We start from the raw sequence: 16,990 nt of genomic DNA on the forward strand, positions 1-16,990 counted from the left end.
CCTCAGCCTCCCCTCCCCTTAGCCTGGCTTTGCTCCTTCTGTCCTCTTTCACAAAGGTCCCCAAAAGTGTGAACAAGGCGCCGGCGGGAGGGAAATGGGCTGTTTTTCTGGGTTGTAGCCTGGGCGTACTCTGGCGTGTATGCACCGTCTGTGGGTGCAGCCCTGCTTAAATTCACAGTATATTCAACTGGCCTCGCCTGGTGCTGAATCCCTCCTTGGCTGCCTTGAACTAAAACCTTGACTCCTGTTCTGAGTCGCAGGGAAGTGCACAAACTCAAACTGTTTACTTTCCCAGGAGAGATAACCAGGTCGGAGTGAGAACATCCACGGACACCAGAAATCCTGGTGCTATTGTAATCTTAGTATTCGTTCCAGATGACTTTTGAGATTATATCGAACTATCTGTAGAAAAGAAAGGCTGCCTAAAAATATAGAATCTTTTTAAAAATACTTTTTCAAGAGGAAGGCATGCAATAGTTTGCATCAGCACTAAGAACAGGGGCTCAGTCCCACGTGAATCGCATCTCGGCAAGTTCCTGTAGATGGGGGAAGGCAGATGTCTCATCTACGTGCTGCTCGAAAAGCTGAATGAGACCCCAAAATGGGAGGAGGAGGTACATATGGAAAAATAAAACTCTCCATAAAGGCTCATCAAGGATTCCAGAGGGGAACGGGGAATCATAAAATAACTAGCGAAACAAATAAAAAGGAAGTTTGCATTTGACCTGGACCCCCTGGAGTTCAGCCTTCAATGGGTACAGAGAACATCTGCTGGAATCATCTAGAAGGCGCTGGCTTGGCGCTATAGTGACTTCTTTTCAGATAGAAAAAAACCCAGATCCTAAATCGAAATGCTATTTTCATGAGGTCTCTCAAAAAACATTAAGAAGGCAGGGGGCACAAATGACTCTCTCCCGAGGAGAGCAGGCAGCCGAGGGCTGGAGACTCAACACTACAAGGGCGGCCCACGTACAGCAAAGCAGCAAGACGGGGGCCGCCGTCAGTCCCAGGGCCGCTCCTGCGGACAGAAGCAGGGGCCGGTGGGGAAGAAATAGAAGCAGAGCTTTGCTGGCTTCATCATTTTCCCAAGGACAAGTCTGTGAGCTAAGTTCTTCCCTTCTGGAACGACTCTCCAGGGCACGTTCTCGGAAACCCAATCAAAAATGTATTCGTCCACGTGAAAATAAACAGATCAAGGGCAAGGCGCTAACTTCAACCAAAGACACTGATTATTTTATTAACTGCAGCTAAAGGAATTCAGCAAATTGTGGCATTTCCTACCTAGTAATTAAGGCGGAGGAAGCATACTGTCGGGTGGAGAGGGTGTAGGGCAAGGAGAACGCAGCCCCCAAATAACGGGATCTCTGCCTAAGCGTGAACGGGACCGCGGGCAGGAGGGATGGCGGCCATATGGGGCCACCCGTCAGCTCCCCTCCTCTGGCTTGCGCTGGATGCGCAAGAAAACCCCTAACTAGAGCTCCAAAGTCCTGCTCCCCTCTCCGCCCTCCCTTGATTTTGATTTGCTTTTAATTTTGATTGGCCTTTAATAATTCGAAAAGACCAATTGCTCCAGATCCCACATCCTATTAGTACAGTTTCAATAAAGCAAGTCATGGAATCTCCCTTCCCTAGACATTTGAAAGAAAAAGACAGACAAATATTTGCCTGGAGCTCCTAGGAAATCTCTAAAGATCCCTGCCAGCCAGATGATGCTATAACTCAAGTATTTAATAATGCTGGGGTGTATAACATCCACAGTTGCTGACAGACTGCAGGAAGCATGAGTCCCACAGGCCTTGGAGTAGTTGACTCGGCAAAGTAACTGGGCAGGTGTGCGGGGCTGGTCCCCTCAAGGTCACGTGCAGGTCCGCTGTTCTCTGACCCTGGGGCCTGAGACCCATGGCAGGTCACCTATTGTGAAGGAGCCCTAGTTCCCCCACCTGTAAAATCGGAATTCATTCTTCCTATTCCTACCGACTTCAGCAATCATCTTGAGGATTTATTTGAAATCAACAAAGGAACAAGGCTGGGGCTTCCCTGGTGGCGCAGTGGTTGAGAGTCCGCCTGCCGATGCAGGGGACGCGGGTTCGTGCCCCGGTCCGGGAAGATCCCACATGCCGCGGAGCGGCTGGGCCCGTGAGCCGTGGCCGCTGAGCCTGTGCTCCGCAACGGGTGAGGCCACAGCAGTGAGAGGCCCGCGTACCGCAAAAAACAAAAAACAAAAACAAAAAAACCCCCAAAGGAACAAGGCTGATTTCATGCACTTTTCCGAGCCATGAGGATCCTGCAGTTCTTCCCTGTGTTTGCACAACCACCAGCTGGGAGGGAATTGGAGATGGGATCTAAGGCACAGCCCCCCTCCGGGAGGTGGAGCTCCCAAAGCCGCAGAGGACCAGCTTGCAGCAAGCTCTTCCACGTTTAAGATGCAGCCCCATATTTCAGCTTGAAGGAGGAAAAAGCCATTATTACTGTGTTCACGTGACTAGGTTAACACAGTCTTCAAAAGACTGAACAGTGGAGAAATACGATGGAACTATAGCCAACGAGCAGGCATTTAATCCCAGCACACCGTGACCCAGAGACAGGAGGAAACAGTCTGTGCTCTCCACGATGTCTAGATTTTCCTGACGGTCAAGCAGCATCAACGGTCTAGATATGCACCCCAGGGGTCAGGAGGTTGGCTATTTTCCTTCACTTCTGGGCTGTCATTGTGGAGTGGACATTTCTTTCAGCCTCAGGCTGCCGGGACAGGAACCACTAAGGAGGTCAGGAGCCTCTGCTGAAACGTATGGTCCAGAGAGGAACGGGCTGGATGTGGCCGAACTGCCAGAGGCTATGTGCCGCTGACTGCAGGGGAACTGCCACCCAAACCCAGGGCTCACGCCCCCGGCACTTCACCTGACAGCAGTGGTCCTGGACAGCCCTGGACACAGCCCCGGAGGGCAGCGGCAGTGAATCCCTGATTCCCCCTGACCTTAAATAGCTGATGAGAGAGGGTTCCAGCACCTTCTGGAAGAGGGGAGATCAGGATAGGAATTGCAGAGAACGGATGCTATGAGCACAGCCATCCTTGGGCACGGGATGGCATTAGGAAAGGACATGCAGCAGATGCAGAGTTGAGGGGAAGAGATTATTATTATAAAATCATTGAGACCCATCTGTCAGGAATGACATCTCACCTGGACGACAGAAAGCCCAGCCTGCCCCACAGCTGGAAAGGAAACCCAAACCGCTGGACAGGGCCTCGTAACTGCACAAGATCGAGGCAACAGAGAAACCCAAATACACTGGTGGTTTCTCCTCCATGCGGCTTCCAAAGGGGTGGCAGAGGTCTAGGGCTGGACTGAAGGTCAAGCACCAGCCAGGCCTTCATGCCCAGCGGACCCTGTCGACAAGATGGGACGGCGGGTCGACCACACCACTGACCTGTGCGATGGCGTAATCCGAGTTGTTGGTGGCCTGCATGCCCTCGTTGCCACTGATGCCCACACCCACGTGGGCCGTCTGAATCATCCCGACGTCATTGGCACCGTCCCCGATGGCCAGGGTGATGGCCTTCACCCTCCTCTTCACCACATCCACTATCTCCGACTTCTGCAGAGGGGACACTCTGGAGAAGAGACAGGAGTTATGACTCTATGCGTCTTTCCAGAGGAAACAGCTGTAATCTACATTTCACTGCATTAAAAGGGCAGTTATTGGACAATTTCCAAATTCAATACAGACGTTTTAGGCTCATGTGCAAAGAAGCTTTCAGAAGACAGTAGCTTGTGGCTTTCAAGTATCTGCCAACTTCACAGATGAGATACACAGCTCAAACTAACTTAACGCACAGCCCGTTGGTAATCACGCCGCTCGGCGGGAGCCGTACGTGCAAACTCGTCCTGGGCACGTGTGCCCTCCCGAATGATCAGGGCAGCTAAGCTGGTTACAGAGGTCTTCGGCTGTGTCTTCCCGGTAAATCAGAAAACTAGCACAGACCCCAGTCTGGCTTTGCCATCCGTCATACATAACCCAGGGCTGGCAAGGGAATTTTCTATAAAACCTGCTTTCAGAGAAGGGAACGAAAATTGGCAGGGCTTGAGAAGTGCAGAAAGAGGACTGGTGTGAGAGGAAAGAAGACAGACTCCTCCATCCCTACCCCAGAGATAGAGGCAGCGTTTGAAGGGCAGTCAAGGCAGAGGGTTGAAGAGAAGCCCCAGGGCAGCAGGTCTATAAAAACTGAACTGCGCACAAGCACGGCCCCAAAGGAGAAGCTAAAGTAGCCAGTATCTAAGAGGGGTTGTTTCCACAGCGAATCAACGAAGGTGGGCTATTTTCCATAAGCCCCGCCTTGGAGGAAGAGCCAATATAAATCCACGGGGTCCAAAGCACAGCAGCGTTAATTATGAGACAGTGTTTGTTCAGACTATAAGACCAGATGATAAAACAACATGATAAAACCACTAGTACATTAGGACTGACCTATACTACATTTTAAATTGGTAAGCTGATATTTGATCTGTGACATTTACAGGTAAATCCCTAAAGCACTCACACACACACACACACACACACACACACACACACACACACACACACAGAGCAAAAGACCATTCTGAGCTTCCCGGAGATAGACCTCCGCACCTACGTGTGGACTGCACTTACAAGCTAAAAGGGAGCCTCAAAGACTCTCTCAGTAGCATCTTTCATACGGCCTCCAACCCACAGGAATACCTGCTTCCAACAGAAAACTTCAATTTTACCAACCCTGGAAGGAAATGCGTTTGGTGAGACAGCAAGCTGAACTCGCAGACAGGTATTCTGGAAGCCTTTGCTCGTTACAAAGAAATGAGGACGAACAAGCTGGAAAAACAGAATCTAAGTGTCGAAAGGGCTGTAGGAGCCATGTCGTGTGACTACTACTCTCTCCTGTATCTTTTTCGCAGGTATTTTCAATGATAGGTTGGAATTTACTGCCTCCTTGGGGAAGCTGCAACCACTGAAAATTATTATTGCTTTGTTGTTGTTGATAAGCATATAGTTAAAAGACCTAATCGTGCCCTTCGGGTTAGAGCAGAACAAATGTAACTCTTCTCCCAGATACTAACAAGGCTGAAATACGATGACACCCATCACCTCTTTCCTCCTAAAGCCCGGTTTCTGTTGGTTCAGTCGGGTCCCCCATCCGTCATTTAACAGGCAAGCTGCAGAACTTAGAAAGAGCTTCCATGGAGGGTCTTCTAGACAGCTGAGATTTCATTGTTTATCCCTGAGCCTCCAGTCGACTACGTGAAAGCAATTAAACAATTTCAACATACAGGCGTGTAAGCTCTGTCTGTTCCCTCCAAGTGCATGCAACAGCTACCTGGATCCAAGTAAATTTCTTATTGGCAGACGCAGCCGGTAATTCTCATTTGCTACGCAAATGTGACTTCTCGTCCCATTGTTGAACTCGACAGAAGCAGAGATCAAATGTGGCACAGAGAAAACAGCGGAGGATTCAAATTTAAATGGCTGAGCAGGACCTTTTCCTGGGCCCCCTACTAATGATTTAAACAGGGAAATAGTTCTACGAGTCCTTGTCTTTCATCAATGAAATGGGGAAAATGATAACCACCCACCTCGTGAGATGGTTGTGATGTATTTATGTGAAGCCATATGTTACCGAGCAGGTGTGAAACAAATGTTGTCTCCTACCCCAAAATCTCAATTATTGGAAAAAATAAACGGACACACCTGAGAAGTGCACGCCATCTGACCCACGATTCCCAGACCGCGTGTGTGCGCCCCTGGGGTACCGAAGGGGTAATTACCAATGTCCAAGGGAAGCACAGCATCTGTGGGGCGGTACAAAGCACCAGCTGGAAAGAGCTCACAGTTTCAGCATTAGCTCACACTACATCCCTTGTTATGATCTAGCTTTGCGAAGCTGAGTGTTCATGGCTGCTGGGATACAAAGCAAATGCCCCAGGAAAGGTCACTGTGGAACAGGAAGTGAGGGGGGCAGCATCCACTCTTAGGTCAAGGTTTGAGAAGCTGAACAGTGCCCTACAGGTGACCCCCACCTTACCATCGGATATGGTTATGGTCGCTTACGGATGAAAGAAATTAAGTATCATCTCTTTGCATTTAGGTGCATTCTTGTCTCAAACGTCTGCTCAGTGGTTAGGACAGAATCGTTCTTCAACTGCTTGACTTTACCTACTCAATCGTTAGAAACTGTTCCGTTTTCTTCTGGCCTAGGGGCTTTACAAAGCAACGAGGAAGACACTAGGGTACTGTGAATGCAGGGACTCCAGGGATCTCTGCGTTCATCATGCCTCTCCATGATGACATCCATCAGTCTTCAAGGACAGCTATTCACTCCTTGAAGTATTGGGTTGGCCAAAAAGTTCATTCAGCTTTAAGTAAAAATAAAAGACATTTTTCACTTTCACCAACTTTACTGAACACTGTATTCATGAACCGAACGAACGTTTTGGCCAACCCAATAGAACCTCACCTAACAGTGCCATCATTTCATCTTGATCTCTTCTGCTTCCACAAAGACATCACAAGGGAGCGTGAACAGACTCTTCAATAGCACTGGACTGGACTGAGGCTGCAGCTCCTTGAGATTCTGTGTGCCACCCAGGTGGCCAAGCAAGGTGACCAGCTGTGGTCTGGAGAGAAGGGAGCCCAGGGGCAGACGCCCAGCCATGCGAATATGGTGTTTTGGGAGGTTGAAGGGCCGAGGTGGTGGACCAGGGAAGGTGCTGAGAAAATCCGAGGCTGCAGCTGTCGCTTTTTTGGGGGGGGGGGGGGTTTAGCAGTAAAGCCAACCAACGTGAGACAGTAGCAAGTCCAACAGGCTCACTGCGCTTGCCTCTCTGAGATCCGTATCTCAGGTAGGTCCAGGGAAGTCCTAATTCTGATGGCTTAAAGTAAAATCTATGCAAGTCCAAAAGCTGCCTTTTCCCAAAAAGCAAAAAGTAAAGAGAAACCCTGACTGGGGTATATAAACCAAGTCATATCCCAGTGTTTTGGAAGGATGAGATTCTCATCCACGATTTATTACACCCTCAGCTGTAATGCCTCGGTAAAACATAATTCTAACACACACGAGGGGTTCAAAACAGATGTCAAACAGCTAATTTTTACAGAACTGAATAGGCTTCATTACGCTGAAGCCATACGTAGTATTTTAGTACCAAGTTACCAGGAAGCACTAACAGCTCTTTTGACTTATTTATTATTTATTTATTTATTTTTGGCTATGTTGGGTCTTAGTCGTGGCTCGCAGGCTCTCTAGTTGCGGTGCTTGGACTCAGTTGCCCCGTGGCATGTAGGATCTTAGTTCCCTGACCAGGGATTGAACCCACGTCTCCTGCATTGGAAGGTGGATTCTTAACCACTGGACCACAGGGGAGTCCCAACAGCTCTCTTTAAATCTTTATTTGTGACCTGAATCACAAGCCACACTGAAGTAAGTAGTCCCAGCGTATAATACATTCAACCCATCTAATAAGAATGCCAGACCATATCTGAGCCAAGCTAGGTGCTGGGTCACTTGTATAACCTATTTTGGTGCATTATGAATAAAAATACCAACTCAAAGATCTTCAATCAACTGGAGAGGTATTCTACCCACTTTTTAAAGCTAACACAACAGATTTTAACATACAAAACAAATTTTCCTTTTGATTTAGAAATATTCAGTATCCTGGAGTCCCTCATTTTATGAGATACATGTTCCTGAAATTTTAAAACTCACTTTTAAAAGTTATTTCAAATATAACCGTTAAGTAAAACCTTTGGTAACTACTTTTATAAGATTAGTGTCCGTCCACGCACTAATTTATTTGATCTACAAAAGCCCTGGTCTCAGAGTGAGTTTTTAAATTCGGATTTGCAATATCACCAGAGTTTCTAAATTTTGATATTTGCAAAATCAAGCTTAACCAAATCCCTTCCCTTCTTAGAGCTCAGTTGGCCCATCTGTCAAAAAGGGGCTGGATCTCCATGACTGATTTGTAAACTGAGCTCAGATGAACCAGGGGTGTTACAAGGCTCTCCACCCAGGGGCACCCAAGAGAACTTCGACCGGGGCCGCAACACTTACCAATCAATCAGACGTACTACACACGTCCACGAACTCGACTTCCAAACTTCTTTATTCCATGTGGACAGTCCTCATGACTGAAATGGACGTCTGAAGACCACTGCCCGAGATCACTGAGTCTCAGTATTTAAGGGGCCGTCAGAACCACCTAGAAAGCTTGTAAAAGTACACATTCTGATTCGGGAAGTCTGGGGTGGGACCCAGGAATGTGCACTTTGACAAGTTCCTGGTGACCCGGATGCTGCTGTCTGTAGACCACACTGAAGCAGCCAGCGCCGTTCTGGACAGGATAACAAGTTCTCTCTCTCGCTCAGCGTTTTAATTAGCTAAGTTTATATTTCCATAGCACAAGAGTCATGTAAAATTTTCATAGAATAACAAAATTAATTAGCAGAAAAAGTGAATTTCATTCTCTTTTATTTCAAGCTTGACATATGTAGGCGGTTCTTTGCTTTTAAACCCCACGAGGAAGTACAAATTTGGGTTGGAATTTCCTTTAAAGTAGCTTCCTGTCCGAGTGCCTCACATATGTGGGTGAGAGGGAAAAATACTAACCAAAGTAAGGTATACAAGACTTCCCAGGTTTGTTTTTTTTTTTTTTTAATGATGCAGAAGCCAACATATATGATTTCATTTGTGAAAATTTCTCTTTTTCCATTAGAGATACTATCCCATGAAAGAGATTTTCTTTGATTAAAAAAACCACTGAAAAAGGCATTACACCTAATTTCTTATAAGCAGTCAGTTATCCTGGATGTTTTAAAAACTGTAGCACCTTAAAAATTCCATATAGTTAAAAAAATTTAATATCATATAGAGTTTATAATATACAAACACCTAACATATGAGTCTAAAATCTAAAAATAACTGAACGATCATATACCTGTTTAATAAATGTTTCCACGGCTGCCTTACTAACGTCCCTCTGACCCCTGTGTCCTTTCTCTAGATATATCCGGTGCACTTACGTAGGGCCAGTGGTCCAGGCTTCTTGGACAGTTACCCTCTTCCAGAACGTCCTACATCTGTGCTCTGACCCAAAATGTGTAAGGCTGTCACACTTAACCACATGTCCCAGTCTGCAGCGCATTTCACCATAGCCTGAAGCTCCAAAAGGCAGCTTGGGATGGGCCCCGGAGCCCAGCAGCAAAGGTGGGACTCAGGGGAGGCGGGTAGCAGGAGGATGGGGGCGTGTCTAGTGGAACCCAATTGGAGCCTGCGGGCTGGCTTATTCGTGGGTACAAAGAAGTGAAATTTAAACTCAATCACTCAAAGGCTCTAGAGAAGAGTTAAGTGCTCCCTCATCATAAAAACTTACAAGTAGAGAGAGGCTGTATTCTACTGGGTCGGGTTAACATCTTACGGAAAAAACTGAACGCACTTTTTGATCAACCCAACCCATGAGGAAGCCATGAGAGATGGTGCCTCGGAGAGACGCAACAGCGCAACAAGCAGTCCAGGTTTTTTCCCAGAGAATACAGTGGCTGACCAAGAGGCAGCCTCACAAATGGGGGCTAGTGCAGAACACACTCTAAAAAGCAGGATGAAAACTTGCAGAGAAAAATGCCGTCCACGAGCTGAAGGCTTTGAGAAAGTGGCACCCCACCCGAGGGGTCTTTCAGGGATGAGGGTTTCTAGCCGTGGCGGCTTCAGCAGTGAAGGGTTCTGTCCTACCCCAGCATTTCCTCTGAAGATTAAGGTGCTATGGAGACCCTCCAGTCATTTGGCGTTTCTCTCGATGCTTAAAAATTTCAAGACCACAGCTGAAATCGAGTGAAATAATGCCATTTGCAGCAACCTGGATACACCTAGAGATGATCATGTTAAGTGAAGGAAATCGGACAAAGAAAGACAAATGTCGTATGATGTCACTTATATGTGGAATCTTAAAAAAATGATACAAATGACCTTCTGTGCAAAACAGAAACGGACTCACACACTTAGAAAACAAACTTATGGTTACCAAAGGGGGAAGGTAGGGGGGAGGGATAAATCAGGACTTTGGTATTAACATATACACACTAATATAATCAACAAGGACACACTGTAGAGCACAGGGAACTCTGCTCAATACTCTGTAATAACCTAAATGGGAAAAGAATCTGAAAAAGAATGGATACATGTGTATGTGAATCACTTTGCTGTACACCTGAAACTAACAGAACATTGTAAATCAACTATACTCCAATATAAAAGTTAAAAACAAATTTCAAAACCACATCTGATTGGTAGTATAAAAGGTGGGGTTTCCTACAAAATGCCATAGGACTAAAGTTACTATTCCTTCTCTAACCTCATTGGCTGCCTCATAAAAGAGCAGAAAGGATGACAGACCACATGAGGGGGCCACCAATGTTTTAAGGACTGATCCCCAAATTTGCTAACAGGTGTATTTATTTCTGTGAACTCTATATTTTCAGTATAATTGGCCCGATCCATTCCGTGGGATGTGTTTGTCTGTCTCTTAGATTTACCTTTCCTTCCTTCACATTCTGCCCGTCCCTCACCCCAGCCGCACTGCCAATCCACGATTCATATGGTGGGCTTTCAGTCAATGGAAACTAACTACCACAATCATGATTCTAAGACTAATTACATCTCTAACCGTAACTATGAACACGAGGAAAAAAATATAGTTCTACTCACACAAAAATATGTTTACTTCCATGTAAGTAACAGACCTAGAAACATGGTGAATGAAAGCATTCCCAAAATGACCAGATGCCTCTATAAGATCTAAACTTGCCACCCTCGGAAGCAGATAAAAACACCCCACTTTTCCTGTGGTCTAGGAACGGACACTGTTTGCAAACTTCCTGACCAAACAAGCAAATGGTCTTGATTCTGTTTTCTACTAATATCCTTGGAAACATTATAGGCTTATTACAGGCTTTTTGTGACAGCTCTTAATGACATATGGCTGGCAACGCTCTCTGGCATTGGGCTCTCCTGGGAAAGGCCAGCACGTAAGCCTGCTCTCTTTCCCCGGCCTCTCTCAACCACGATGCTTTGACTATCATAAGCCAACAGTGAGTCCCTGAGTATCATCTTGCATAAGCACTTTGAAGGCGTAGCAGACACGGGCTTACCCAGTCTTTACAGATGGTCTTGGGGATGCCGGGTGGCACAAATCCTCCAAAGTCTTTCTATTTAAGCACCTCACCGTGTATTTGCTCTTAGCACAAGGATTTAAGTCTGAAATCACACTCTGTCGCAATCTTGAATACCTCAGTACCTTTGCCCTGTTAATAACTATTCAACTCAGTGCTGACTGAATAAAATGATGGCCTGTATCTCATTATTGGTGATGAATATCTGCATGAAATAACTACGAACCCTGATGTGATTCAGCCAACCCTATGAAATACAGGCCAACGTGCCACTGGATTTGCTGAGAAATCAATCTAAGGGCCCAGATATACCAATGGCATTACTTATTTTGGTACGGCTGAAATGTACAAGTTCTGATAACATTTCTGGTAGTTTGCCAGTTTCAGCCATAGGGCGGCCTCCCTTTGACCACACTGAAGGTTGAGTGCATACTACGGGCGCAATAGGATGATTCTGACTGCGCCGGGTGGGGCAGGACGCAGGCGGATGCCCTGCCATCTTGCTTTATATCCTGCTGGAGCAATTCTGTGGTCATTTTAGGAACTTAATACGGAACTTAATACATATATGTGGGCATATATTAAACTCAAACTGCAGAAAGCTTAAAATTTCCATGGCGTCCTGTAAGTGCAAAGATGATTTTCAACACGGTCTAAGTATTCATTTTTCAAAACTATTAAGGGTAAATGATTCCACACTCCAGAAAAGACTCTGTAGGTACAACTCAACTTTCAAAAACAGCAGCTGAGTTCATCTTCAAGCTCTATCAAAAGGGGGTAGGAGAGGAAAGGGGGAGGGGGAAAAGGAAGGGTGGAAGCAAGAGACCTTGAGAGGCTTTTAAAAAATACCGTTTATATAAATTTGCCACTATAACAATATATTAACCTTTACTACTAATAATATCCTCGTTGTATAAAAGGTTCATTTACCTCATTCAATGTTTAATATTTAAGAATCACATAAAGTTTGAAGGGGTCCCCTGATATCTCAGGGCTATACACACACATGCACTGCACAAATTACAGTCCTGATTCTCCGACGTTTGGACCTTGAAAAACAAACTCGCTCGTGCACTTTCACTGGGACGAGTCACCCAGCGTTTCAGGATGAAGAATTTTAAGACCAGATCTTCTAGTCATCTGAAGTCATCCTAATACAGCCTCTACATCTTGATTCCAAACTCTAAAAATTTCCTCAACAAACAGGAATTTCAAAGGGAAGGATGCTACCAACGGAGATGAAGCAATCTATTTATCACTGACCTCAATGACTACCTGCCGGGTGACGGCCCCCCGCCCAGAGCCCCATCCTCCCCAGCCTCAGGGGTGCAGACCAACCATCTAACGCTGCGAGTGGAGAGGGAACTTGATCCTCCTTATTAAGTGAACAAAAACCCTTATAACCTGATCCTGCGCCACGGCCGTAAATGCTGCCGGGGGCAGCTCAGGCTTTCAGAGGGCTCTCGGTAAAGGGAGGACACTCCGTCTGCTGAAGATCAGCTTACTCTGCAATTGAGAATGGGCCCCCTTTGAAATCAGGATACCCTGCTTGGGGGTTCAGAATTTATCATCCGTACTTGCGTCCGTGACAATTTTATTATGTGTCCGGGAAACAGAGCAATTCAGGGGGCGCTCAGACAGGAGGCTGGCTTCTGAAAACCTAACATCTCCATTAAATGGTGTCGAATCGATTAAGATCTGGGCAACCACATTTTATAGAAACTTTACTAGGTTGTATGTTGTGAATTACACACAGTTTTATATTCACCGACGTCTACTGGTTATAGACTCTGTTTCTTCCTGTACTAGGCTCAAAAGAACGGTGCAGTCGAGGAAGGCTGGGATTTAAATAAAAGATATTGGATTCTCCTGTTCCCAGGCTGCAACAGGGATCCAAATAACACATTTAAATACCTTAATGTTTTTAGCACAAAAAGCATGAATTCGATACTCCGCTTCCTTGAAATGCTTTATTAAGGCTCCCAAGACCCTCTCAGGAGTGTCTGCCTTCCTTGAAGTTAACATACATTTACTGTTCCCCACTGTAAATTTCACTACTGTTTCAAAACAGCATGCCTGGCCTCTGCTGCGGGGCAGGTGGGTCCCGGAAACAGAGCCCAGAGGAAAGTTGAGAAGGGCTTGAGTTTTGATGTTCTGGAGCAAACTTGTGGCTCCATCAGGACCGGGCGGCACGAGCTGATGCAACGCTGAAAATGAATGACGAACAAGGTGCTTAAGAGAATGATCTTAATTACACCTGCCCTTCACCTGTCACCGGTGCCTGGAACAAAGGCCACCTGGTTACCGATCCAACAAGCAGGCCAGGCTGTAACTGCCTGCACTCTGAAAAAGGGGGCAGCCTGTCCACTGCCGACCTTCACCCCAGTCCCAATCCAAACAGCCAGGAGCCCTGAGAGCTCCGGGGATGGCGGTAGCCAGTCTAGGTTCTGACATCCGGGGAGTTAGTGCACAGATTAATGCCTCTCTCTTTTCCATTCCTTTATTTTTTTTATTTCGAAGTGGGATTTGTTGGGTGGGAATGGAGGTAAATTAAACAAAGCTCTTTCTTCCAAATAGCATAGACCCTTCTCAAAGCTAAAGCCTATATTACATAAAAGCCACTAATTCTTGGTGTCGAGAGCAGGAAAGGATAATGTTTTTCTGTTTCATTACCACCCACGTAAGACTGTTAAAATCGAGATACATTTGTCCCAACCCATAGAACATACAACACCAAGAGTGCACCCTACCGTCAACGATGGGTTCTGAGCGGTTATGACGTGTCCATGTAGAGTCACTGGTTGTGACAAAGGTACCGGTCTGGCGGGGGATGGATGTTGATAGTGGGGGAAGCCATGCATGTGTGGGGCAGGGGCATAGGGGAATCTCTGTCCCTTTCCTTCAGTTTTGCTTTGAACCTGAAACTGTTCTAAAGCATAAAGGGACTGGGGAGAAAAAGGAAAGAAACAGCAGCATTCTACCACTCCCCAGACCGAACACGAAAATCAGTCGTGATGGTTCTGGACATCTGCTAAAGTCCTGGACAGTGGCAGAGAGAGATGGCCAGCCATCAAGCACCCGGGGCAGCAGGTCCTGGGCTGGTGGGCACACCGGCATAGTGACCACCCACATGTGGGTCTGTGTAAAGAGAGGACACGAACCCCAATACACCATGCACCTCCAGAAGAAATGAACTATAAGTGCAGCCCGCTGAGTCTACCACAGGCTTAATCTGTAACTCGGTCTTTCTAACTGATCAAAGCCATTGTAATAGTGCTTCTTTGGATAAAGTCTGGTCTGAAACGCAGTCAGCTGTGTACTTGTGTCTCCATGACTGGGCTCTGAGCTACCCGGTGTTAGGGACTTGCTTTACTCAACTTCAAATCCCGTTGTACCAAACACAACAGGTAACAAACAAGTGTTTGTTGAATTACCCATTTCTTAAATGATTTTTTTTGGGACTTCAAACATAGGTCCCAGGACTTCCCTGGTGCTGCAGTGGTTAAGAATCCACCTGCCAATGCAGGGGACACAACTTCAATTCCTGGTCTGGGAAGATCCCACATGCCACAGAGCAAATAAGCCCCTGCGCCACAACTACTGAGCCCACGTGCCACAACTACTGAAGCCTGTGCGCTGAGAGCCCGTGCTCCGCCACAAGAGAAGCCACCACAGTGAGAAGCCCGCGCGCAGCAATGAAGACCCAACACAGCCAAAAATAAATAAATGATAAATGAATAAACACATAAATAAATAATTTTTTAAAAAACACAGGTCTCTTTCTCCTCCTTCTTAATTATAATGAACAGTTTTCATTTCATGTTCAATGTTTCATTTCACTTATCATACTAAGTGAATAATGATCATCTTGCAGTTTGATTAAAGAAAGTGCAAGATTAAGAGTATTCATTTGCCTGTTCAGAGAAGCCCAAATCATAACCTTTGATTCCACCTGGTACGTTTCAGAGGAAATGAATTCAGGAATAGCCACGTGTATGGGGTTTCCACATTTTGTAACCTCCTGTACCAGTGCCTAAATATCAAGCCTGCTGCTTACATGCTGGTAAGTGGGGTCGATGCCACCACCACCTGCTACATCCACCTCGTCTGGTGGGACCACGCCGCATTCAGGGCAGAGCACCTGATGCTGAGCTTGGAAAGGCAGAGCTCACCAGATACCTGACCGAGGGGTTAGGGCTGGTACCAGATCGGGGGGGGTGGGGGTGGGGTTAGAGTGAAGAAAGTTCCAGATGAGAAACCTGAGATGTACAGGGGGGTGCTCCTAGAGAGGGGCCCCCAGCTCTACGCAGACGGCTCTGAGCACTCGGCCCACAACAGGGAAGGAACCTTATGATTCCACCCAACTCGCAGCCCAAAATGGGACTCATTGACCAAACTTGGCCCCCAATCAAGGGAATGTGACAGAGGGGGCAGCTAGAGCAGTGTCACAGTGAGCAAAGTCACAGCAAACACCTGCTCTCTCCCCTTCATTTTCACACAAACACACACACAGTCTCATTCAACTGAATTGGTATATACTACAGATAGAATCTAAAGCAGCAATACCTTCGGTGTCGTAACTTTTTTTTTCAAGCAATGTAACAAAAACCCAACAATGTTACTTTGTCCTCTGGTTCTCAGTTTCCTGTTTGTACTTCGATGGGTTAGTAGGGTGATAGATAAAGGGTATGGGGTTTCTTTTTGAGGTGATGAAAATGTTCTAAAATTGACTGTGGTGATGGTTGCATATCTGTGAATATCCTAAAAACCATTAATTGTACACTTTAAAGAGGTGAACTGTATGGTATATGAAATTATATCTTCTATAATGCTGTTTCTTTAAAATAAAAAAAAAGAAATTCTCACATATTGAGGTCTGGGGAAGTCATTCTGGCTTTACAGGACATAACCTGAATTTGATGCTGACTAAAACAGCCTGTTTGTGGTCTATCAAACATACACTGTACGTCTGCTTTAATAATTAAAAGCACACATTGACCAAAAGTAAAGAATGTCCATGTTCAAAATAAAGATTAAATGCCCCTCTTCCTGGGACGCCAGCGCTGGTCCTCCTTTGATGATAAGCCTCCCTTCCCTGGGGCCAAGGCCGTGCTGACTCGCGGTGTACGTGCTGGTCTGTTTTTTGAAACCTTGAAGAAATGTCTCCCTGACTCGTCGAACGTTCTTTGTTCTGACAAGACGTAAAACTGTGCTGAAAACCCTGCTTCTCCAGAGGAGTTTCTCAGAGAAATCTGGGAAGCTGGCTTCTGGGCTGCAGTCCTCAGTTCAGATCGACAAAAACTCTTTTCTATTCTTATCATTGATTGTTCATTGACTACTTTCATCAACAGAAGCCTCTGTGGTCCTGTGGTTGCTAAGAAAATTCCACCTTTCCTTGGACAGGCACCTCCCCATCCCATGGAGTCCGTTCTCTTCCCTACAAGTTTTCAGGGTTCCCATGATTAAAGCCGTGGGGAAGGGAGCTCCAGTGACGACCACGTGTGAATGAACAAGCTGCCTTCCGTGGGGAGCACGTCACGTGAGAGGAATCAGATGACAGGGCCAAAATGGGGTCCTGGCCTCTGCGCATCCAGATGGACAACCTCCCTGGTTCTGTTTTTCCTCCTCTGTGAGAAACAGCAAAGGTTTCTATCCCTCCTTACGCTCTAAAATCCATACTTTTAAGTTGAAAGCAAAACTATGAGACTCTAATAACAACAAAAAGCACAACAACAGTATAGGAGCAGCAAGTGCTGATTCAGGAAGTACCATTTACTCATCAGAAACCTTCCCTACA

At 46.2% G+C, this 16,990-nt stretch overlaps 1 protein-coding gene across 3 annotated transcripts in view; it reads right to left on the reverse strand.

Moving 5' to 3' along the window:
• Window positions 1-16,990, reverse strand: part of ATP8A2 (ATPase phospholipid transporting 8A2) — a 463,903-nt gene that overhangs the window by 223,188 nt on the left and 223,725 nt on the right. For all 3 annotated transcript variants that reach the window (XM_007471455.1, XM_007471456.1, XM_007471457.1), the window contains exon 25: window positions 3,427-3,610. In XM_007471455.1, coding sequence (XP_007471517.1) covers window positions 3,427-3,610 — 184 coding nt within the window. The remainder of the gene's footprint in view (window positions 1-3,426; window positions 3,611-16,990) is intronic.

This window comes from Lipotes vexillifer, unplaced genomic scaffold (assembly GCF_000442215.2).
Source record: "Lipotes vexillifer unplaced genomic scaffold, Lipotes_vexillifer_v1.1 scaffold543, whole genome shotgun sequence".
NCBI lineage: Eukaryota > Metazoa > Chordata > Mammalia > Artiodactyla > Lipotidae > Lipotes > Lipotes vexillifer.